The sequence below is a fragment of the Tachypleus tridentatus genome, chromosome 3, assembly GCF_004210375.1.
Source record: "Tachypleus tridentatus isolate NWPU-2018 chromosome 3, ASM421037v1, whole genome shotgun sequence".
Lineage (NCBI taxonomy): Eukaryota > Metazoa > Arthropoda > Merostomata > Xiphosura > Limulidae > Tachypleus > Tachypleus tridentatus.
In genome coordinates, this window is record NC_134827.1 from 91,414,983 (window position 1) to 91,439,308 (window position 24,326).

The window sequence follows — 24,326 nt, forward strand, 5'->3', positions numbered from 1 at the left end:
GGAATGTAAGTAAGGGATAGAGATGGATGTTGAAAATTGATTCATCAACTTTTTTAACCATGTAGGTCAAAAGTCTTTACATTTGTTTTGAGAATGATTCTTTTGGAGGCACAGAGAGATCTGTCTGCACTCCCACTGTAGTTATGGAACAAAGTGCAGCAGCATACGACTGAGATGAAGTGGTGGCAGCAACTTTTAAACCTCAAGATAAGTAATGTTTTGAATCATTTTCAAATGCTGCACCTCTTTTTCTTCCAACCATTTAGGGCAAGAACGAAAGTAGGAGGGGTGAGAGCCATTGCAATTGATGCAATGAGGGTCTGTTGCACACTCATAGGCATTGCGGTCCTTGCCACTACAATGTGTACACATCAAGGAACCCCGACATGATGTCTTTGAGTGACTGAAGCTCTGACACTGGAAACATTGGAGAGGGTTTAGAATGTCTAGCCATATTCTGCAATTAAGATAACCTGCCTTGATTGTGGCAGGTGGACGTGGATATGTAAATGTCAGAATGAGGATACTGGTCAGCATCATAATTCCATCTTTGCAAGTGGAGATACACCTCTCTACAAAAACTCCTTAAGTGTAGAAACCAGCGAGAATCTCTGATTTGAGGATGTTCTTCAAACCCCCTCTCCAACAACAACTCCATGTGATGAATTCAAAGTAGCATGAGGTGTAACCTCAATATGTATATTCCCATTTGCCTTTGAATGCAAGAGGAGTTCACTGTGTTGAGATGTGGATGTTTCCACCAGTATGTCACCAGATCGAAGCTTCTTCACTGACTTTGGAGAGCCAGCAAGTCTCTCTAGTTCCTGCTGAATGAAAAAGGGAGGAATTTGCCCAAAAGGATTGTCTGAAAGAGAATGTAGGATAAGAAAATGAGGTACAACATGTGGTAGAGATGTTGAACATTGCTGCTCAGAATCTTAAAGATGTGGTCGTTTACCTATGGACTGTTTTTTCACTATTTTATATTAGTTTTTATTTGGAGGATCCATAACAAAAAAAGAGAAATTTTGGTGCAGGGGATGCACTGCAATGTCAAACAAGGACACTACAGCAACACCAGGGTTTTGTGAGCACTATACCCAAACACCAGCATCAGATACAATGTCCACAACACCTGTTGAGAACATCCAACAGTGGTATATAGTTGACCCTAGTTCAAGTGGATCAGTAGATTGACCCAAGGAGGGCCACCCATCTACAAGAATTAAAGATTAAAGTGGTGTGTTAGGGTTGGACCCCTCAACCACCAGAATCATCTCCTCCCCTACACGGGTTGCCATGCACAGCAAACACATGTGTGGATGTTAAAATCCCAGAGGAGGTAAACTGAAAGAACAGAACCTGCCCTGAGAGGTCCCCTCACCACATCCAGGAATCCACACTGTGGAGAAAGAATATGTGCTTAAGATATATCTGTGAATTGCCGACATCAGTCTGACTTGAACTCAGTGCAAGGTAATGTTCATGTGAAGAACAAAAATACTTCTATCCATCATACAGTTTGCATATTACGCTTACATAGCCTCTAGAGCCTCTATTCGTATCTACATTTTTTTTTTGGTATACCTGCATATTGTATTTTGTACTTCCATCTATTATGAGCTTTTCCTAAGCCAGCAAAGTGGGATAAAGTAGTTAACAACTTTGACATCGAATACATAACATGTTGACTGACTCTGTAAAAGGTTATGTTCAGATAAGGCTTAACCGTCATTTCACATAACTAAGAAGTAAACCTTCCAGCATGAACCACAAAATTGGTGTTTGGAGAAAAAAAAAATTAAAATATGTTCCATGACCTACCAGCCATCAGGTAAGTTGCAGGCTCAAACACAACTATGGAAAAGTCCAAAATGATCACAAACTTGGAGAACCGACAAAGAAACACAAAACAAAGGCAGTTTATCCCAAAGTGGTCTTTTTCTTTTCACTGATCATTTAATGACTGTATTGATTACCATTAATTGGAAGAGCATTGTTTGAAATTTACTGACACAAAACTATGAGGCTATCTGTAACAAATAACTGATAAAAAATAAAATACTACAAAGACTAAAAATAAAAACACTAAATACCGAACAATGACCAAAACAGGAACAAAAGAAAAGTTTGAAAGATGATCAGCAAAAAGAAGATGGTACTTCTACTTGGGAATATCCACCTTCCTTAGATGACTCAAGCCATGGAGCAATGGGCCAATCATTGAACTCAGCAATATCATCCAATGACAGATTCAGTTCAGTCAGCTGTACCTGGATATGAAGACCAAAAAGAGGAATACCGGACCTTCTATTTTGAAAGAGCATAGCTTACCTAGAAAGGAAGACACATTCCCAGATGGGATGCTGTATTAATGATCAAAACTTGGTAGTATACTGAAAAGAAATGTGCAAAAGGCAGACATGAAGAGAAGATTTGTAGAACACAGAGTACAGACTTTGAATTAGTGAAGTGCATAAACCCCCTGTGCATAGTCAAAGCCCCAGATGGTGAACATGATCCAACATCTTTGATACAGAGGGCTTGGCAGTGCCATAAATGTTTGGATCATATGAGGGTACAATACATCTTGAGCAAAGAACATCGATCGGCTCCCAAGAGGTAAAGCAAGTTGCTTTGTTAGAGCAAACTTGTTACCTTAACAAATGTAAAAGGGTGAATCCTGAAATGTTTTAATTCCACAGAATTTATTAAATTGTTTTTAACTTGAGATCTATGTAAATTAACACATATATGCAATGGGTTTGAAGTTTGACCCAAATATACCATATTACATTTGGTACATGTTAAAAGATTTTTTTTTTTTTCTAAGTCATAGAGAAAAGTATTTATAACATTTGCAACAATATAATTACTATAATCAGCTCACCAGGCTAAATTAGTTTCACAATATGACACTATTTAAGGCAATTACACTTAACTTTATAAAATATGCTAGTTTGTTTGGATAGCTGAATGGGACATTTCATGCTGGTATAATGTGTTTGCTGTACTGTCAATTGGTGCCTTTCTACCATGATGGAGGCTAGAAGGTTAACTTCAAGAGGTAATTTTAAACTTACTTACCCCAAAATTGTAGTACCTTTTTTTAAAAATTAATTCTTTACTTTGAAGAGCAGTCACCTTCCCACAACTGTCTGTAGGCGGTGAAGGGTGATGTAGATGTGGGATGTTGTGGGCTTGAGTACCCACACCTTACTCTCCTACTTTCTATCTCTATTTAAATTTCTAATTGCTATTTCTAATTCTATATCTATTGCTATTTTTTATTTCTTATGTGAGACTGACGAATGGAGGTTAAGACTGATAGACGGTATACACCCACCACTATGTGGGTCCAACCTCTTCAGTGACCTCCAAACCCTAGGATACATTTTATAAATCCCACATTGTAGTTTGTACCCTGGGATCTCTTCAATAGATGTGACATTTTTTTGTTTAATTTATTTTGTTTCAGCTTGTTTTTGAGTTAAAATAACAAATTATATATATATATTAGGGTGCATCAGCAGATAAAGGATAAAAATTAAAATGTCCCAATCTTTTTGCTCAGTTGTGCTACTGCATGAGAAAAGAACATAGACAAAGTTTCATTTCAATCGCAAAGTATTTAGGGGTCGCGCATCCCTCGCAAAGTTCACTATTTTCCTTAAATTTACCCTACATTACATTGTTAATGGAAATTAAATTATTTAAAGAAATTATTTAATATTTATTGATTATACAATTAGCAAAAACATAAAAACTTGAAAGAAAAATTTATTTCATTGAAGTTTTATCTTGCCTGCCCCCTTCGCATTATGTTCGCCGATGTTCTTCTGCCACCTGAATCATATACTGAAATTGATCTTCGTTCTTGGTGCGACCCTTTGCCGTAAACTGTTGAAGTAAAGCTACTCCTCTTTCAGCTGCGTCATTTGTCACAAAAAGTTTCTTTACTCTGTCCTTTCCTTGTTTGTACTCTTTGGAGGCGCTCCACTCTTTCGGTGGTAATAATAAAAATGCGCTACTAATATCCAGATGGTAGAAAAGTTTCTTCGTTGCCCGAGGTAAAAAAATCTGGAAGTTTTCTGGAAACAGCATTGCTTACAGCATCAACTGTTAAACGTGGAGTTGGCCTAGGAGATCCTTTCACGGTATTCATATTTGAAACCATCTTGAGTTTGTCGCTATTCGTTACACCGTCATCAAAGAGCGCAAGCCTAACTGCAACCTCAGATAAATACCATAAATGCCGATTCATTGCCTTTGTACCAACTTCCTTAATCATATGATTTTCATGCAATGCAAGTTCCTTGAGTAGTGTAAGGTCCCTTCGAGCTGCCATGGAAGCATCCTTAGCTGTAAACCATGAGAGCAAATAATGTTTAGTTATAAAGACACACAAATCGCCAAGTTTGCAGCAGAAATGTGTGTCAAATGAAACACGAGATGAAGCAGGCCGTGGTTGCAGTCTACCAAACTCCTCTTGGAACATCCAAATTTTTTAGAGAATATATTGCTCGAGCCATCCAACGTGCATGATGTACAGCACCAGAAGTACGGAAAGAAAATGAAGAACGTCTGTGTGGAAGAGATCCAAGAAAAATGACAGCTAATTCCAAGAGCTCTTTATAATCGTCCCGTGGTTGATGAGATTGAAGGAGATTCTGACAAAATTGAATAATATCATCCTTCCAAGGCTGTATTTGAAGTGGCATTGCTTCTACTGCTGTTATGTACTTAGTTTTATTAATTTTAGGCCAACAATCTCTAAAGTTTAAAAACAAAGTAATAGCTGGACTTTTTGATGTCTCTATCACGAGAGTAGAGAATACAGCGCTCAGAAGAATCTCCAAAATGTGATGTCTACAGGCAAGGTGCAAGAGCTCACGTTCAAGTAACATTTCAATCCTCAGACAGACGCCAGATTTGGATCCTGTATTGGTCGCCGTGGTGTCAAAGCAAAGCAATTTAATTCTGTCTTTTACATTCCATTCTACTAAAACTGATCCGATCTCAGAAGCTACTGAATTTGCATCCCCGCTATCAATCTTGGGCACTGAAAGAATCTTCTCTGCAGCTTCACCTGAAACTAAAATTGCCAAACGTTCGATCTTCTCTCTGCCAACCAAGTCAGGCATCAGCTTACCATCCCAATGTAATGTCAAAGGAACGTTTGGAGAAAAAACTTTCCTTCAATTCAGCTGCTAGAAGAGTACAGTTAGTAATTCGTTTCCTCCTTATGGAACTTGGGCTAATGGCAAGATCCTCGATATTATGTCCAATATGAGCTGCAAAAGGAAGCAAAATTTGCACGGCTTTTCGGTCACTGATCTGGGTTCTGTCTAAAGCCAAAGGTAGCCTTTCACTAATGCCAACTTTTCGTTTGGTTCCGGAAGCACGTTGTTATTTTGTGCACATTGCGCAACCCCTAAATATTAATGTATTGGATTGATTTTTACGCTAGCATATTTTTTTCATTGAATGGAATCAAATTATAAGCGAGCGACTGAGTGTCACAACTTTTTGTTTTTTGACGAACCCTAATATACATATATATATATATATATATATATATATTTGTGTTTTTCATAATAATGTACTGTTTTCAAACTTTTTTTAATCTTAACTTTTATTCCAATTATCTTTTATTTTCATATAAAACACACTGCAGAAAATCTTTTATAAACTAATGGAAGCTTTGTGTCATCAATTATGGTTTTTAAACAAAAGCTTCTAAAGAAGCTATAGTGAAATGTAGTCTAATTAAAACACATAAATAAGTGACAAAATTTTGTGTTATAAGGTTGTTTATTTCTAATATTAATGTATTTTACATTACAACATGAAATACAAGAATTAAAAATTAATAATTTACAGATTTGCAAGAAAATAACTGGAACTCACCTCTTTCAGTTTCATCTGAGATGTTATTTTTTGGAGATACAGGTCGACCAAGTTCTTCACTGACTTCTGGAGTAGAAGGAAGACTTCCAATTCTTGACTCTGCAAGCTAATATATTAATGTATTATTTGAGAAATTTTTAAACACTTTTCCAGCAGGTGCAAAGTTTTGAATGATTTTAAATATAAAGTACTGATGAATAAAACAAACTATGTGAATTGTGAGTAATAAAAAAATCTAAGAGCAAAATATGATGATTATTTATCTAAATTAGTATATTTTTGTGTCTCATACGGAAAAACTCCTTTTCAAAAATACTCACAAACGTTTAAATGTACAAAACATGAAATAAACTTCAAGCAAGAAGATTTACAATAATGTTTATCAATTTTTTCCAGCCCAAAAGCATTCTTTTATTTCATCAGTGATGTCGAGAAACCCACTTGTTGAGAAATTTATATGCAAAAACGGCTCGTTTGTGAACCTGACGATGACCGAAGAAGGTCGAAACGTCATTCGCTCTTCTATGTAAAATATTTTCTCAACCCAAACGAGCCGTTTTTGCATATAAACATTCTTTTATTTCTTCCATCTTTAAAATAACAATTCTTAATCTATCAATCACACAGAGCTTTTCTGTAACCTCTCAACCTGTATATTATAAAAAAAAGAATATTTTACTATCAACCACTGTAAGAAACAATAAACAGTTTGGAATTAAGCAAATTAAAATGTCATGTACCAGTAACTCACCTGCTGCCGTTGACGGTTTCTTGGTAAACCATGTGTTCGTTTGGGCTTAACAGATATTCTGTGATGTGCAGCTTTGTGACTCAGAGGCACTGGCTGAGTAACATCTGTGTTAACATCTTATGAAAGGCAAAAATTCAGATACATTAAGTACATATTTTTCTAATAAAATTGACAAGAAAAAGAATATTCACTCCAACTACATTAAAGTGGATTAAAAAATACTGTGGTTAAGAATTACACATTAAGCAACGTTAAACGTTTTTCTTCATTGAAACCTTTCAGCTAAACAGGATTAAATATTTTTGATGGTTATGAAGTGTGAATAAAGCATGACTGGATATTATGTTGATTTAAGCATATACACTGTGAAGGATAAAATATTTTTCTTGGCTGAGAAAACACAAATACAAACACAGAGTTAAATACTATTTTTACTGAAATCTGTAAATTAAATAAGGCTAATATAATAGTGGTTGAGAACTATAAATTAACCAGAACTAAACATTACCACTAGTTGAGAACAATGCATCAGGAAGTACTATGTATTATTGCTGATTGAAATTTATTGTTGGTTATACCTGTAGTTTACAGCAAGAAAGTTTGAATTTTCTCTTTGAAGTGATAAGCTTTTACTTTAAATACAAAAGGGAGGAGGATGTTTATTCAAGATGAAAAGTGTGGCAGATCATGGTAATTTTATTGCACTGAAAAAGTTTTAAAGTTGGGCATATTTATATGCTAATGAAATGATTGCTACCTTGTTTTATGTATGCTAAACCTTACTACTCACACATTTGTCCCCTGCTAGAAGAGCAGTAAGTCTTTGGATTCACAAAAATACAAAAGAAAAACAACAAAAATTTAAAGATAAATTAGCCTTTAAGAAAAAAGTTATTTAATAGCCCAAAATACTAAAGATTGATTAGCCAGATGTTTTCAAAACGAGCCTTTGTCAGATCACTGACTTGGTTCTACGAGTCCAAACATAAGCCACAAAATATACAAGAAATATTACAGGGACAGAAAAAAACGGATATTTTATTCAGTGCATACACATTTTGGAACAGACAAACGCTTTGCAGCTATGCATTGTATTGTAATTAAAATTAAATATATTAAGTAATATTTAAAAAACAAAAAAAAACAACTGCCACTTTTCTTTTGCCTCTATTATTTTTACAGATAGTATATCCATACCCTTACAGTTGCATTATCAGTTTTTACAATCATTTCTTGGCTGAGTTCATTACTGGCTTGAACAGGTTATATATTTGCAAGTTGAGCAAGAGCCACATGCATGGCTTGAGCCCATAATAGCTCATCCACCTCATATTTTGGGAAAGTAAACAACATGATGTCAGAAACAGATTGAACAAAATCAAAAATTATCTTAGCTCTTTACAAATAGTTACCCACTGTTGGAATGTTTTATAATTTACAAAGTGATATAGATACACTACAATTTTGTAGCCATGGAGATATAATTAAACTTTCTATTTATTGATGCATCAGATCAGTGTCATTCACAGTTAAGTGCAAATGTTAATTCTGCTACATATTTTGGCTAACAAATTACTGTTTTTTACAATACTTGCTAAGATTTGTGTACCAATATGAGCAGTTACTTGACAAACACTAGTTGATGCTGCAATTGTTGTTTTTGTAAAATACTAACAAAAAGTTGTATCTATAACAAATATTTAAATTTAATTATATACACTGTTTGAAGAAAGAGTATGAAAACTGTTTTGAATGTATGAACTATGAAAACAGTATGGAAGGTTACTAGCTAGCTGGCAATAAAGACAACACATAATACAACTATGCCTAAGTTCTAAACTCAAAGGCAACTACTCTTACTCCATTCATTAAAGGACTATCTAACCAAATTCCTTTGAAAACAATTACAAAAGATAAGCTAGACCAAGCTTTATCCCAAATTACCAAGCTGTTTACTTATGGGTGGTCTTCAAGTTGCATTTCCAAACTATTATTTGAAAAATGTGTGTCCACTCATAACTCACAAACTGCTGAACCAAGTGTAATAAAACCTGGCAGTATCTTTAGAGCTCACCATGGAGTAACATGGTGGTGGCAGTGAAGAACTAGCATTCAGATCTTACTCATATTAGGATCTCTGTAGCTTCCCTATTAATTAAAAAGTTATGTCAGCTCGTAAGAAAATATTTGTGTTTTTGCACATCACGATACTCAACAAGGTAAACTGACCGAGAACAATGGAAATAACTGTTTGATTTCTTTGTAAAGTACATAAGAAACCCTTGCACTATTATATTAACCTGTTGACTGCCAAGTATTTTAGCTGCTACGATACAACTCTAATGCTTCTTCATTTTGTAACCTTTTTCATGATGCCATTTTGGATCGAAAGTGAAACAATTTGTAATTAGGACAAATGCATGTATGGTGCTGACATCTAGCGTTGATGTTAGATATTATTGAGAACGAATTAACTCGTCCGTGGTGGCACTGTGCTACCGATCGGCTTGGACGAGTTATCTTGTCTATGGCACTGAACAGGTTAATAGGATTAACTGCAATATTAAAAGTATTTTTAAGTTTATATTTTATGACTCATCTTATTAGGAATCCTGTTGTAAATACATGAACAATCTGGTGCTTAAATAATGTTAGAAAATGTGTTGAAAAATTCAACAAGATCCATATGGAAGGAACCTCATGGTATAGAATGTTCTAGGTTTAAATATATAGTTGAAAAAAATATACAAATGATATTTTTCTTGAGGTATTCTCTGAATCATCAAATCTTCCATACTAATAGAATATCATTTTTTTATGTCTTAGCTTATATTACTTTCATTTGTTTTGAATTTCATACAAAACTATTCATGGGCTACTTGCAATAGCTCTCTCTAATTTAGTAATGACAGACTACAGGAAGACAGCTAGTCAACACCATAGACTTGAGCTACTCTTTCACCAACAAATAATGTGATTGACCATTACATTATAATGCCCTCAGAGTTGAAAAGGCAAGCATGTTCTATGACAAGGATTCAAACATGTAACCTGCAGACTGTGAGACAGGTCACATCAGACTTTAGTTATGGTTAATCACTTTTTTGAAAGGTAATCATTTTCATGTGTTGAAAGATAGGGTAATTTTTAAATTTGTTTTTTGAAGTACATAATTTTTGTCTGAAGTGTTAATAAATAAGAATTTTAATGAAACTGATATACTAAGAAAAACTGTCTACATTTAACTCTTTATTAGTTATTTCTGAACTTTGAATGATTATTTTTAAAAGGTTATTTGGAAGAAAACCCTTACCAAACTTTATTACATATGCCTTCTTATCTTCAATTGTAATTTTAAAGTGTGCATGTATGCTAATAACCTGGTAAGTTTTGGAATAGCTTCTTACTTGTATCCCACATTTAGTCACATCTAGTAAAACACAATTTTCTTCAATATGGTATACAAATAGTCAGCTTGTTATGATAATTATTTTGAGAAAATGAGCTACTTTTGGAAAATATTCAGAAATTTAATTTTCCAATAAAACTAACTAGCTCACGACTTACCCACATTGATATGAAATACGAGGTCTGTTAAACAAATATGCGAACTGTTTTAATTGCGCAGCTCCAGTTGGTTCCAGGGGAATCCGCTTAGTGATGCTAGGTTCGCACAGATCAGCTGATTACGACGCCATTTCCCGATTGCAGATATCTTCATTTGTGTATCAGCTACGCGGTTTTAAGTGAAGTGCGATTTTTTTTCGTTTGGCGGATTTCAGAATAAATGACCTGAAGGAGCAACGACTTGCTGTGAAATTTTGTGTTAAACTTGGAAAATCTGCGACTGAAACTTTTGCTATGCTTAACATGGCTTACGGTGATGTTGCTATGAAGCGTACGGCAAGTTCCAAGTGGCATGAACGTTTTAAGGATGGTCGACAGTCCATTGAAGATGATGAGCGTCCTGGACGTCCTTCCACGTCAACTGACGACCCACACATCAACAAAATCAACACCCTGGTGCAGGCAAATCGATGTCTGACTGTCAGGTAGCTTGCTGAAGAGTGTGGGATATCAGTTGGATCTTGTTACGAGATTTTTGACCAAAAAATTGAAGATGCACCGCGTTGCTGCAAAATTTGTGCCTCAGAACTCGTGAGTTTTTGGCCAAACACTCGATCACTGTTCTTCCCCACCCCCCCTACTCACCTGACCTTGCTCCTTGCGATTTTTTCTTGTTCCTCATACTCAAAAGACCCTTGAAAGGAAGAAGATTTGAGACGATTCCCGAGATTAAGGCAAATGCGACGAAGGAGCTGGAGGACATTACAAAAGAAGCGTACCAGGACTGTTTCAACAAGTGGAAACACCATTGGGATAAGTGTGTGTGTTGGGGAGGAGAGTACTTTGAAGGGGTCCCAGACCTGTAACTTCTAAATAAAGTACATTTTGTTTTATGACGTCAGTCCGCGTATTTTTTGAACATCATCTCGTATATTTGATACCTTTTCATATTTTAACTTGTGGAAACCTGTACATCTTCAATTTTTTCAAGTTTACAAACTAAGAACTACAATAAATTATATTACTTAATAATTTTAATTTTACCTGTTTGTCTAACACAGAATATACAAGTTAGCTATTATGTATAACTTGGCAAGATTATTGATATAAAAAGTTAGTTTGTAACCTGTCATGGTATATCCATTAATATATCCATTAACATTATCACTGTGGACTTGGCCAAATCAGCTGAGGTCATGACTCCAAACTGATCTTTATAGTTTCCATACAAGAACTTCTAATGTTTTATATAATTGCATGAAATTTTATAAAATTTCAGAAAGTATTACAAGTAATTTATAAACACAAAATCAAAATTTTAATGAAGTATTTTCTCTAAAAATTTTTCCATGAATATATGTATTCAAACGTTTGACTGCTCCATAAGATTTATAGTTCATACAAATTAAATAAATTTACATACACATATATAAAACTAATATCTTAATTAGTTAGCTTATCCTTCTCTGATGACACCTATTAACTTTCTCATTGGTATGTAAATTAACCTCTTTATTAAGAGGTCATAAAGTTAATTTTCTAAACGCTTTCATATACATTTAGCAACCTTTGAAAAAAATTACACAGAACTGGATTACAATAAATTAATAAACCTAATTCTGAATAAGCACAAATTGTTTTTACAGATACTTTACCTAACTCTCCATGTCTAAGCAAGGCTCTATTCACCCTATATGAGGATGCTTGTCCACTAAACTCCTGAAATAAATGTATCACATAAAAGTGTAAGTGTACTTTTCACAGAAAAACATGAGTAATAAATCTGTTGAATGTAATTTTACACAAACAGAGAATTGAAATTATTATCTATGGTTACTGGAGAGTAAAGATGTCTGAAAAACAAACACTCTGAATTTGTTGTATTTAAGGCTGTAATTAATATTCTAATTAACTTATAAATATTTCATTTAATTTGGGTATATTTTCAGAACAACAGATAACATGAATTAATCTGCATAGTTTGTATAATGTTTTCTAAACTATTATCACAATTAAACTGGTATTATTGTAATAACAGGTAGGTAAACGTATTAAATACTATTCAGTGATTACAAATATAATATCTACTTTGGATTTAAAAAAAAAAAAAGCTGGGAGAAAAAATTACTGCAATTTCTTTACAGAGGTTTACAAAATTCTACAATGTAAGTTTTGCACAACAGTCAAACAAGGCATAACATTTAGGTCCACTTTAAATTCAAACTGAGCCTGGGCCTGTTTTAATATAGACATAACAATTTAGTGAATTACATTGAAAAGTTAGCTTGAATAATTCATATGTAACATGCGTGTGTCTGAGAGAGAACTCGATAAACTAGGCAATATACCTAGAAAAAATTAAGTACATAAATAATTATAACACAGAGGTGAAAGATAAAAATAAATGAGAAAAAAAAAAGGAAATTAAAATCTAAATCTTTTATGATAGCTTACACTTTGTTATGAAATTTATTTTAATTTACTTAGTAAATAATAATTTATTTAATAAGACAAATCTGACTACACAGTTACCATCTGCTCAATTATAAGGATATGTATGAATATGTTATGTAGGTACAATGTAGAGTTACAAACTGTATAAGTTTGGTAAAAGTTATCATGATTAGTTTTGAAGCATACAGTTTGTTTGCATCTCACTTTATTACATAGTGTTATCATGTGTTCAGATATACACATATGGTTCTCTGGTTTCTCCCAAGAGTGGTGTGGTAGGTTTGCTCAGGAAATTTATTACATAATAAATATGAACCTTACCAACTATAAGACTGAAAGAGTCTCAATACAATGTTATAAACAGTGAAATAATCTTCATTCATTATTTACAAACACCATCAAGGCACATTTGCAAAAAATCAAGACACAGTACCTTTAATGGAAATAATAGAACTGTTAAGAAGTTCTCTAAATTTCAGGTTTTAAAGTTAAAGCCAGATCTAAACCTGATCCCTCCAGTTGTAAAGTCAAAATTCTGCATCTCAAAAGCAGTAAACTCCGAAGTGAGAAAACCTAGCATTATATGCTCTAAACAATAATACTAGTTTTCCTAGGGCACAGATGCTACCAGTATGACTGTTGGTTATTCCCACTGAAAAATAGAGCAACTTGTACCATCAGGAAGACATCTAACATATCAGTGGGAAAGACTTCTTTCTATCTTCACTCACGGCATGTGAAACCTTGATGATACTTTTTTTGCAAGAAGACAAAGGTGATATCTTTGGTGAATAGCTCAAAATATTAAGTAGCTAAAGAAAAAGGAATGAAGCAGATTTCTTGAATTTGTTGGCTGATGTTTTGTGCAAAAATTGTATATTTCTTAAGTACATACCACATGCACAAATACAATGTTATTACGTGTTAGTTACAGATATAGTATTTGGTTTTTATTAAAACTAGAATAACTGAGAGTTGAATTGCAATTACAGAAGAATCATTTCATCAAATTAATAAATAAAATTAAAGTTATCTCAAGTTTAAATTTTTACATGTACAAGGCATCAAGTCTGAGACAGCAATTAATGCAGTAAAATCAATCCCAGTGTTAAACCAGTAGGAGTCCAATTGTATACAAAATTAGTGAAGATGAATCTCCAGAATATAGGATCAACATCTAACATGGTTTAGATCTTCAAGCTGTGCCAGATAGTGCCATACATAGCAACAGGTTAACAGGGGGTGGAAACAGTAGGGTAATCCGTAGTCATTAGTTTCCAACTGAGTTGATTATCATAAGATTCTATGCTCGGAAGGCTTCCTAATGTTGTGAGGATATCTTTCTATCCTGTTGGTCAGTGTATGTCCACCTCAAGAATGCCAGTCCCATTCTATAAAGCTACAATATCATTAGCCTAGCTTGTTAAAGCAAACAGTTCTAATCAATGAGCACTTTATGTACTACTTGCACATTATGATACATTTAAAAAACCAGCACTCAGATAGGCACTGGCTGGAATAATAGCCTTAATGCTGAGCTTGTACAATAGCAGTGTGACATAGACCACAAAAAAGTTATTATTTAATGAACATGTCAAATTCTGTACAAATATGCAGTAACTGCTAACACTCAGAAAATACGTTCAATCATTAGCAAATTCAGCTTTACCTTGCACTGCTATTACTAATACTGCATGCATGCATGCTGGAGCTATGAATGCTTTCAATTCCATTGATAACAAATTAATAGAGTGCTTATTACTATCAAGTTTTTAACATTTTATTTAACTGCTTTATCATCTGTTGCCTATGCACAGGGATCTGTGGATAATCCATGGTGACAGCAAAGCACAGAATAAGGAAAACTGCTTGTTGGATCAGTTGTGAGAGTCACTAAAATTGATGTAGACCCCTCCTAATTATTAGGGCATAACAAAATACTTGTTTATTTAAAATATTGTTCCATACATTTGAAAATTGAAAGAGTGAGAAAAAGAAAAAAGAGAGAGAGAGAGAGATAAAAAGAAACACCAGACTCAATCATTTCATGATGAAGAAACCAATTAAAAGTAAAAATGTATTTCAAAATGACTGGTATGGGTATTAACACTTTTATTAAAATAGAGAACATTTCGACCTTCTTAGATCATCTTCAGGTCAAAACATTGTTCTCTACTTTATTTTAATAAAAGTTTTAATACCCATACCATCCATCTTGAGATACATTCATACAGACTCAACCAATGATATGACTGATTAAGTTACAGAATATAATACCTTCTTGTAATAGTGTCTAAAATATTAAAAGAAATAAAGTATGAAACAAACTGGAAGTTTTTAATCAAAGGGAAATAGAAAAACTACCAATTTATGCTTTCTTTCAACAATGCAAAATAAAATAAAATTAATAACCGAATGTATGTGATATTAGTGAAAGTGTTTATATGTTGCTAAAGGATGGCAGCAATCTTTGTCAATCAAAACATAGCTTAAAGAGTACGGTGTTAATAAATTACACTATTGTGCATAAATTTTAAAGTCCAGTGGTTAAACAGACAAAAAAGTTGAGGACAATACCTTCAGAATTGACATAGCCTTCATGTTTAGGGATCCATATTCTAATTCAGAATAATAACAGCATAGACTTATAAATGGATGTTAACATTTTCTTACACCACAAAACTATTTCTGATAGGCACTTATCTCCTGGCACACAAAGCAATTTCAATCTTCTTTCTGCCCTCTCTGGACTGCTAATAGCTTTTACACACAGTACACCAGTCTATAAACTTCATCGATTGTGTGCTATTTTTGAACAATTAAATGTAATGTGACTACTTTTCACCAATAATACTGCACCACCTATACTGGCACAAACAGCTCCTTTTGCTATTCACATTAAACCCTCACTTCCAAAAATTGGCAGGCTCTAAAAAAAAAAAGAGGAACACTAACAATTGGGAAGAAGGTGAGAAGTGTATAAGAAGAGGTAGGTACCTATTGTAAATACAATTTAGTACAAGAAAATGTTAACTTCTGGAACAATCTTCTCTCTTCTCATAAAAAGCTAAAATCACACATTACAAAGATGGAGAAGCCATAGTAAAAAGCAACAATCTGAGATGAAAACAAAGCACATTTGTGAGGCAAAAAACTATTTCTGGAACAGGTGTACTCATCATTCTTAAATTAGGAAATGAATCTAATATGGGTGAAAAAAAGATGTGCACCTGTGTCATTTGTTTTAAGAGGTGCTATCAATAATAAAAAAAATCAAATTATTTATGTACATACACAACTTCAGCCAGGCTTATGAGGTTCAATAACTCCTCTCTGGCATTAGGAGACAGAATCAAAACATAAATATAGTGTAAGATAAACTACAGTTGCTAGGACATGTATACCATGTTACATGCCCTAGTAACTATATTTATATTACAATATATTTGTGTTTTCATCAACGCCAATGATAAGGAAACAGTGAGTCATATGCCAAATAACCAGAATTACGAATAGAAAGTTAGTTTTCAGCTGAAATTGGACAAACTTCCGAAACCACCATAAGAGTAAAAACTACAACAAATCAAACCTGGCATTATTGGGTCATGGTGTTGCCTCAACTCAACTACAAGAACAGGGCCATATCTGTAACCAGTATTACAAGTGGAAATCATAAATCCATGAAAGAGACATTTTACATTCAGAATTATGAGTAGAATATTGAATGCTTGTTAACATTAAAAACAGTATATGTATGTCCTGTTACTCATATTATCAGACAAGGTTTCCCAAACATAACTGAAGGGGCAGGTAAAAAACTTTCTGCAATCAGAATTAACAAGAGGGCCCTCTCCTACACACAACTGTGGGAACAGTGTGGTGTCATCCTGAACTCAGTGTTATGAGGATCCAGAGTAGGCTGGACCTGCTACAATCAACAACTGTACACCTGGGGAAAATGCATCCACAGAAACAGAAAGAAGGAAACCAGCTTTGCCTTCTTCTCCCTGAGTGGATAATCATGAAAATGCATGGTAAGTTAAATTTCTAAATTCACTCAGGAGGGAGCTTCCATGATTAATCACCCCAGTGACCAGTAACCAGTAAGAACTCCCATGCTTCACTGGAATTAAAAAAGGAGAAATAAATAAAGTGGGAATTCCAGAGCAATGTCACATCAAAGAAAATGCAATAGATGTCCATAATTCCCTATTTTGAAAAGTAGACCAACCAAAGAGCCACATGTAGGACAAAAACACTGAATGATTTGGTTTAGAGATAGAATTCTGTAGAGGAGTTGAAGAGAAGGGTAATCATAGAAGTGATGAACCCTGCAATCTTGACTAAATGTCTCAACTCCCATAGCTAGCAGGTGCAGAATGGGAGATCAAACGAAAGGAAGTTGATGCTCCAGTGGGGGGTGAAAGCAGAGATGAGGTGTTTCCAGTTGAGAACACATCTACCCAAAAACCTGTGTATCAAGAGAACACTTCATGGGGAAAATCTTGTTGGACTGAAATACAACCAAAATAACAATGATCCACAAACAACCAGATTCAAGGTGCAAGGAACATAGCAAGCTAATACCACCACCTGGTGACTGTGGGTTTAGAAAATGAAATGTACAGCCTTGAAACATAGACATGGATTTAGTACACCCCCTATGCTTGGTGATATACATAACTGTGGAGTTATCAGTTTGTACCATAACCATTCTCTCCCCTCCCCCCACAGGTAAGGAGGGGAGTGAGACAATGCTCAATGAATTGCTACAAGTTCAAGAATGTTGATATTGGGAGAAGACTCGGCAACCAATCAGAGACTGGAAATATCCTCAGTGTTGAAGTAAGCACCCCAACCCTCTAAAGTTGTGTCTATGAACAGATGTAAGTCCAGTAGGTCCCTATCTAGATACCAAACTAGACCAGCTCTGACTGGGGAAGGAAGGGTAAAAAGGGTAGTTGAAAGGATTTAAAATGTCCCATTGTTGGCAGCTTTGTCATCTACTACTTCAATGTTTTCAGTGGTCTCTAAAATGACACAAGCTGTTACCAGTACTGTGGGATTAAATGTGGGGCATCAGCATCTGAGACTTAACCACCTTCAATCAAGAGGCCTTTACATGAACTGCCTTCCCACCTAGATCTTCCAACAACATCAATTTATATTCTTCTAGCCAACTAAATCATCAAACAGACCACTGCCAGCCTCAGGTTATTTATAACCTGGATAAAGTTCAAAGTAAGTTTGAATTTATTGAAACTCAGTTTAAACAAATCAACAGACTGGACAGAATGTATTATACAAAATAAATGTAATCTTTCTTTTTTAACTGAAAAAATAGTGAGCATAGTTGTTTTCAAAAAAGAAACAGGACTTGGGAACTGGGCCCTGTGCCAATAGAAGGTGAATCAGAGTGCAATGCATCAGAGCTTTGCCAAGTCATTAACAATTGCACCAAAACCAATCATGATCTGAGAAATCATCCAGCTGATGAAATCCACCAGCAAACAGTGTACTGTCATCTATGTGCACCTGTTTTTGGAACATTAACTGTTTCAAGACGAGAGAGTACCTTTCAGGAGTTCAGTAATCACTTGCATATATTAAAATGTGAGTAAAAATAATAAATCTAATCCTGTTTCTGCAATTTCTTGCACTATAACATCTTGAATTTGATTTCTGTCATTTTGTAGCATTCATTTGAAGTAACTTAAAAATAAAAATGAAAAATTTTAAAACTTAGATTTTTTTCACAGCTCTGAGAAAACATACCATAAACAACAAATGCATTTACACTGGCTAAAAAGCTATCATCCATTGAAAATAATTATCAGCTTTTCATTTTTTACATGATTTTCCATTTCTTTCACAGATTTTATTAGGTACAGGTTACATTTCCATACATTTATGATCTCACAGCATGCCCTATGAAAAACTGCCAATGAAAATTGGTTTTGAAAACAGCTACAGGCCAAATGTTTATTCCATAGGATAAGACAGGTAATAAACTATTTATGTCAAGGTACAGTGAAATGATAAGTGAACTTTGGTTTCCTGAGAAAGTAATAAGACCTAGTTCCTACAGAGAAGAACATAGGAACCTAATAAGAAGTTCAAATTTAGGAACAAACCACAGACCTGAGAAACTTAAGAAATCCTTCCATTTTTCATAATGTTTCAGTGTTACATTTATTTGAAAAAAAAGAGGAATTTTGCACTACAAAGGAACATCAGGTAAGCCTTACTAGGTTTAATGGAGTACAGCAGCATCTAAATATTAATCATGAAATCCATTCACTAGCAGAACCTTCTATAGCAAGGCCTGAAATTGTAATGGCAGAAAATGTTTCAATTACAACATAGTGTCCAATATCAGATCATTCTATGAAGAGATAAGGTATTTCTGGGCTTCCACGTTGGGGCACAACTGTGGAGTTATCAGATTGTACCATAACCATCCCCCCCCCTCACAGGAGAGGAGGGGAGTGAGACAAAGCTCAGTGAATTGCTACAAGTTCAAGAATGTTGATATTGAGAAAAGACTCAGCAACCAATCCTCCTATGTTTTTATCTGATGTATTGCCATCCTTTCAGATTTCTAAAGTTTTTTTCAACAAAGCAAAACCAACCAGTATAGTGAACTTCCAACCATTAAAAGTAGTGGCTTTTATGAAAACCACAACTGTAAGTTGTTCTTTATTTTATAGCATCCACTTTTAGGAACTGTGAGTCTACAATTAGTATGCATGATTACACATTCTACTCTGCTGTACAACTGTGATAATGTCGCTGTGATTCAGCTATCACCGACACCAGTGTTCAATAGGTAATTGGTGTCTTGCAGTGGATATGCCAGCACTGAAGCATGATTCAGGGATGAGAATGCTTGATGATATTTCCTGCTCTGTCCAAAGTGTACCTCAGTTTAATGAAAGCAGAAACTGACCAAAAACAATCAGTAATCTGATGCAAAACTCAGGAAACTGTGAAATTATTCTTAGTCACAAGTTGAGGCCATTCTCTCACCATTATCTTCTTTCTTGCCCAGGCCTGTAGAGACTCCAACTTTACCTACTCTCATGTGCATGAGCATGCATTTTCCTGGTTTCAGTTTCTTGCCTACTATGTTTATCCATTGAAATACCACTCCCAGGTTTCAATCTCACATTTCAATATGCAATCAAATACCAAAATGTTACTTATACAAACCTAGCTTCTCTGCTACTGAATTGAGCACCTTCAGTGCAAGCTCCAACAGCCTTTGAAAATAGTAGATGCATTACACAAACTCATACAAGCCATACTTTGTGCTAAAATCAGTCTTAGGTCTGCTCTCATCATCCAATTTGACTTGCCAGCATTTGTAAACTACATTTAAATGTGTTGAGCCAATGGGAACATTCTAATGCATCCAGACATTCATCTATTTGTGGTAAGAAAGGTATTAACATGAAATACTGTTTTCACATCTAAAAACAACACAATCTTGGTGTACCTTCCTTTCTCCTCATAATCACTATCTGAAAATTGAATAAATTCACTGTTCATCAACCACTGTACTTCAGTGCTGGCTACATCCCTAGCATTTCAAGTAAGCCAGCATGGTAATTCAACTTAATTAACAATCTATTCCAGTCTTCTTGCTCACTTCATTCAAATGCTCTAAGCAATCAAAGATTAGATTATTTAAGATTAAGATCAGGCACTAGAGTGTCAAATGCTGAGTTCAGATGTTTCAACAAGCTACCTAACTGAAAAAGTAAAAAAAAAAAAGTCCACATCTCCTTTCACTACACCTTTGAACATCAAGGGTGAAAATTTTCCTGGTTTCATTTGCAGGGATGTGTGGTGTTAGTCAAAGTGTCTACCTTATGGATTCTTGGTTAATGCCTGGCTGAGATGCTGCTGATTTCATGGTAAAAATGCTACTACATTGTTTTGAACGAAGATTTTGAGAAGGTAGGATGTGTCTCTAGTCTTCTTGAAGTTTCATATTTTTTAAAAATCTAAATACATCTTAGTAAGTAAGCTCACTAAATTATAATGGAATTCTATTGTATCAGTACAGTTATTTATGATTTTTTTGGCTATTGAACTGTATATATAAAACCTAAAAAAACAATTGTTTGGTATCTTCTACATATGAAATTTTAAAAGGCTTATTAATCCACATCCAGCAGCAACTGAGCATAAAGACAATAGCAAGAAGAGACAATTGTTCATATTACTTCTTGATTTATTGTTCTATATTTTACAAAAATAAATCTAATAATTTCTAAATAATCTATATAAATATATATTATACATAATAGTGGAGATGTGACTGTATATTACAAAATACTAGTCCACTAAAACACAGCTAACACATAAAAGATTAAAGGACAATTTTGTGTTAGTGGATACAAGAGTCCACATGCACCACGTAAATGCAAGTTATGTAATGTTACGTAGGCATGACTGGAAGGTCAGTATAATAAAATATATGAATAGTGTTATGAGACTCAAGCTATTCAGACTAAACATTTGTGGTTTTGTTTTACAATATGTTGTCATTCTAGCACAAGAAAAGCATAACTTATATTTATTTCCTAATTTCTTTATGATGATTATAAGGTTAGTCAAGTGACAGACCTCACATAATAAGAGTATAGAAAATAAAGTCTAACTTAAAACAATTGTTTGAAATGTATTTAGGAGGTTTTAGGGATTATTCAAATAATATTTGATATTTTTTTGATGAAAAATAGTTTTTAATCATAACATGAAATTGCTTTACACTCAGACTTGTAATGAAACAAACTCAATATTTTCACAAACAAATCTTTTGTAAAATATTTCATTAAAAATAGATTTTTGTGTACAAAATACTTGTAATCTTTACTAAGTCTACCAAGTTATGTAAAGATACACATGCTGTATCAAAGGTTAAAGTGCAAATACTTAACATGTGCAAGTGTGTAGCGAAACTTGTGTACATTGCACCAAGCCTCTTACAAAAGAATTAACTCAGTACACATAAATGTTAAAACCAGATTTTAACTTCATACAAATGCAACTCACATTCTTTAATTTTATATAGTTATCAAGTGTTAAAATGAAAAAGCCATTCTCATAATACCAAAAATAGCCTATAGAATTTATTTTGTCTTGAATTTTTTGCAATCTGCACCAGCCATCCCAAAGTTAGTAGTGATATACTAGAAGGAAGGCAGCTAGTTAACACTACCCACAGCTATATCTGGAGCTTTTTTTTTTAATCAACTAATAGTAGGGATTGAATGTTACATTATGATGCCCCACAGCTGAAAAGGTGAGCACATTCATTGACATGGACTCAAACCCATGACTTGGTGATTTTTACTATAAGTAATCTTAACTCAGATATTTTGAGAGCTTTGTTTAAATACTTAGGTGTTTGTCAACAAAAGGTAGAGTCCAACAGCCTTTTCATTATGTGAAGGCTTCATAAACTGCAATATATGAATGACTCAGAGCAATGGTTTTAAGTTTTTAATGGTGAAAAAATACACACTGGGTATGATGAAGAAAACATTTCTTCAATTTACTGTCCAGTCATATTTTGCTTTGTTTTAAATCTTCTGCATTAATCCTATATGTAATATTCTCAGTCCAGTGACAAAACATTGTGTTTGAAGAAGAAAATTTTTAACTGAAGCTTAATTAGTTGTTTTTTTGTAAACAATGTTGAATCGCATTAATCTTTGGATGTTGACTTTTCTTGGTAGTTGAGTTATATCACATAACCAACACACTGAGTAGTGTGATCTTGTATATTTTTTGCATTGATATTGCTAAAGTCTAGCAATACATCGCTGCATTAATATTGTATTTTATGCAATTGCTACTTTAACAAAGATAATCACAACTAATCCTTAACTTTAAACTATTTTCAAAATGCATGGATAATCATGGTTAACAACCTCAAGTTTCTTTTTGATATAATCAGAATTGATATCCTAAACCCAAGCTTCACTATCAAGAGAGTAGATAATCACAATTGGTATCCTTGCCCCAAGCTTTACTATCACAAGGGTGGGCAATTACAGTTAATATTCTTTAAACAGTCGAGGCTTGCAGATAAACTAGTGTTGAAAAATATACTGTTTTTTGGATAATACATCTTTATGGAGAATATAACCAAATAAAACTCAATTACTGTTACCCAAAGATCTTCCTTTAATATTATATTTCACTGGTTACAAATTATACCTTATTTAATTACTAAGAAAACAAACAAAAAGTCACCAGGATTTCACCAAAACAAATATATCCCAGATAATCAGAATACTATGCTTACTACGAATTGAGCAGTTTAAATTTTGACACTAAGATGTTTTACTTGAACAGTATACTTCTGAATGTACTTTAAAATATTAGGTCTTATATTAGAATTAATCCTTCCAAAAACAGATGTAAAACTATATCAAATGCAACATAATTTTAGTATATTCTAATATAATTTCAGAAAATAATACTGACAAGCACTGTATAGTTACTTGTTCAAGATGAAAAATGCATTTTAAACTGTTATGCAATTAACAAATACAACAGTTTTAGTGAACTATTACCATTATACAAACCTCATCATTTTCTGAACTGCCCATGCTGATCAAGCTGCCAGCACTACAGGTACTTTGAGATTTGGAAGATTTGTCCTAATAAAAGAAAAACAATAACATAAACATGTATAGCCAAATTACAATCAAGTAATCTCATACACCAGTACACATTTGAAAAGCACAATCTCTTCTTGCTAGTGCAATTTCCAGAAAAACATTATGCAATGTACAATTATTATTAATTTGAAACTTTACTGTGATAAATTTTGCACTCATTAAACATATATTATCACACTGATAAAATACCAATTTAACTCATTTATAAAATACTTATAACCAAGTTCTCTCAACTTTTAGTTCTAAAACTGGATATAAAAAAGTGAAAATTTCTCCTAAGATATTATTCTAATTGGGTAAATAAGTTATTCACATATAAATAACCAGAATTATAGAACAATATTTTTTTTCTTAAATATATGACCTAGCAAATCAAATTACTAAAATTTTTTTAAAATTCTTACTGAAAGAAAATTATAAGGAAAAAACAAACTTGTAAAAGTGGTGTTGATGGGTTTTTTTTGCCCAATAGAAGACAGGAGCTCATTTAAGAAAAAAAATCATATAAAAATGCTTAATAAAATCATCCAATTGAATCAATTTAATTTTAAAGAGAGAGAAACAGAATTTATGTGCAACATAGGTAGATCTATCATATTATGTAGAGTGCAGAAATGTGACTGGCTAGCATCCATATCATGTGACTTAGTGTATCCCCAACTTTGATTTAGCATATTTGCATATAATTTGCAGTGCAAATGTGCTAGGTCTGAGTGAGGCTTGACTCAGTCACACTTACTGACAGATAGGCTTCAATCAATCAAAAATCTCTTCATGTTTTCATGACACCATTGGCCAGATTCCTCCCTTGCCTCTTGCACTCAACAACACACTGCTTATTATTGTGTGATCAAGCAGAATGTCTAAAATATGACCAGACCTAATTTCTAGGCTGGATTGAAAATACCTATTGTTCAATTCTTCATTCTCAAAGATTTCAGGTT

The 24,326-nt window shown here is 33.7% G+C and overlaps 1 protein-coding gene across 13 annotated transcripts in view; it reads right to left on the minus strand.

Moving 5' to 3' along the window:
* The window catches only part of LOC143247462 (uncharacterized), a 139,239-nt gene that overhangs the window by 25,753 nt on the left and 89,160 nt on the right, over window positions 1-24,326 (minus strand). For all 13 annotated transcript variants that reach the window (XM_076495622.1, XM_076495619.1, XM_076495621.1 and 10 more), the window contains 4 exons: window positions 23,287-23,361; window positions 11,884-11,947; window positions 6,662-6,777; window positions 5,911-6,016 (listed from right to left, as the gene is read on the minus strand). In XM_076495622.1, the coding sequence (XP_076351737.1) occupies window positions 5,911-6,016; window positions 6,662-6,777; window positions 11,884-11,947; window positions 23,287-23,361 (361 nt within the window). The remainder of the gene's footprint in view (window positions 1-5,910; window positions 6,017-6,661; window positions 6,778-11,883; window positions 11,948-23,286; window positions 23,362-24,326) is intronic.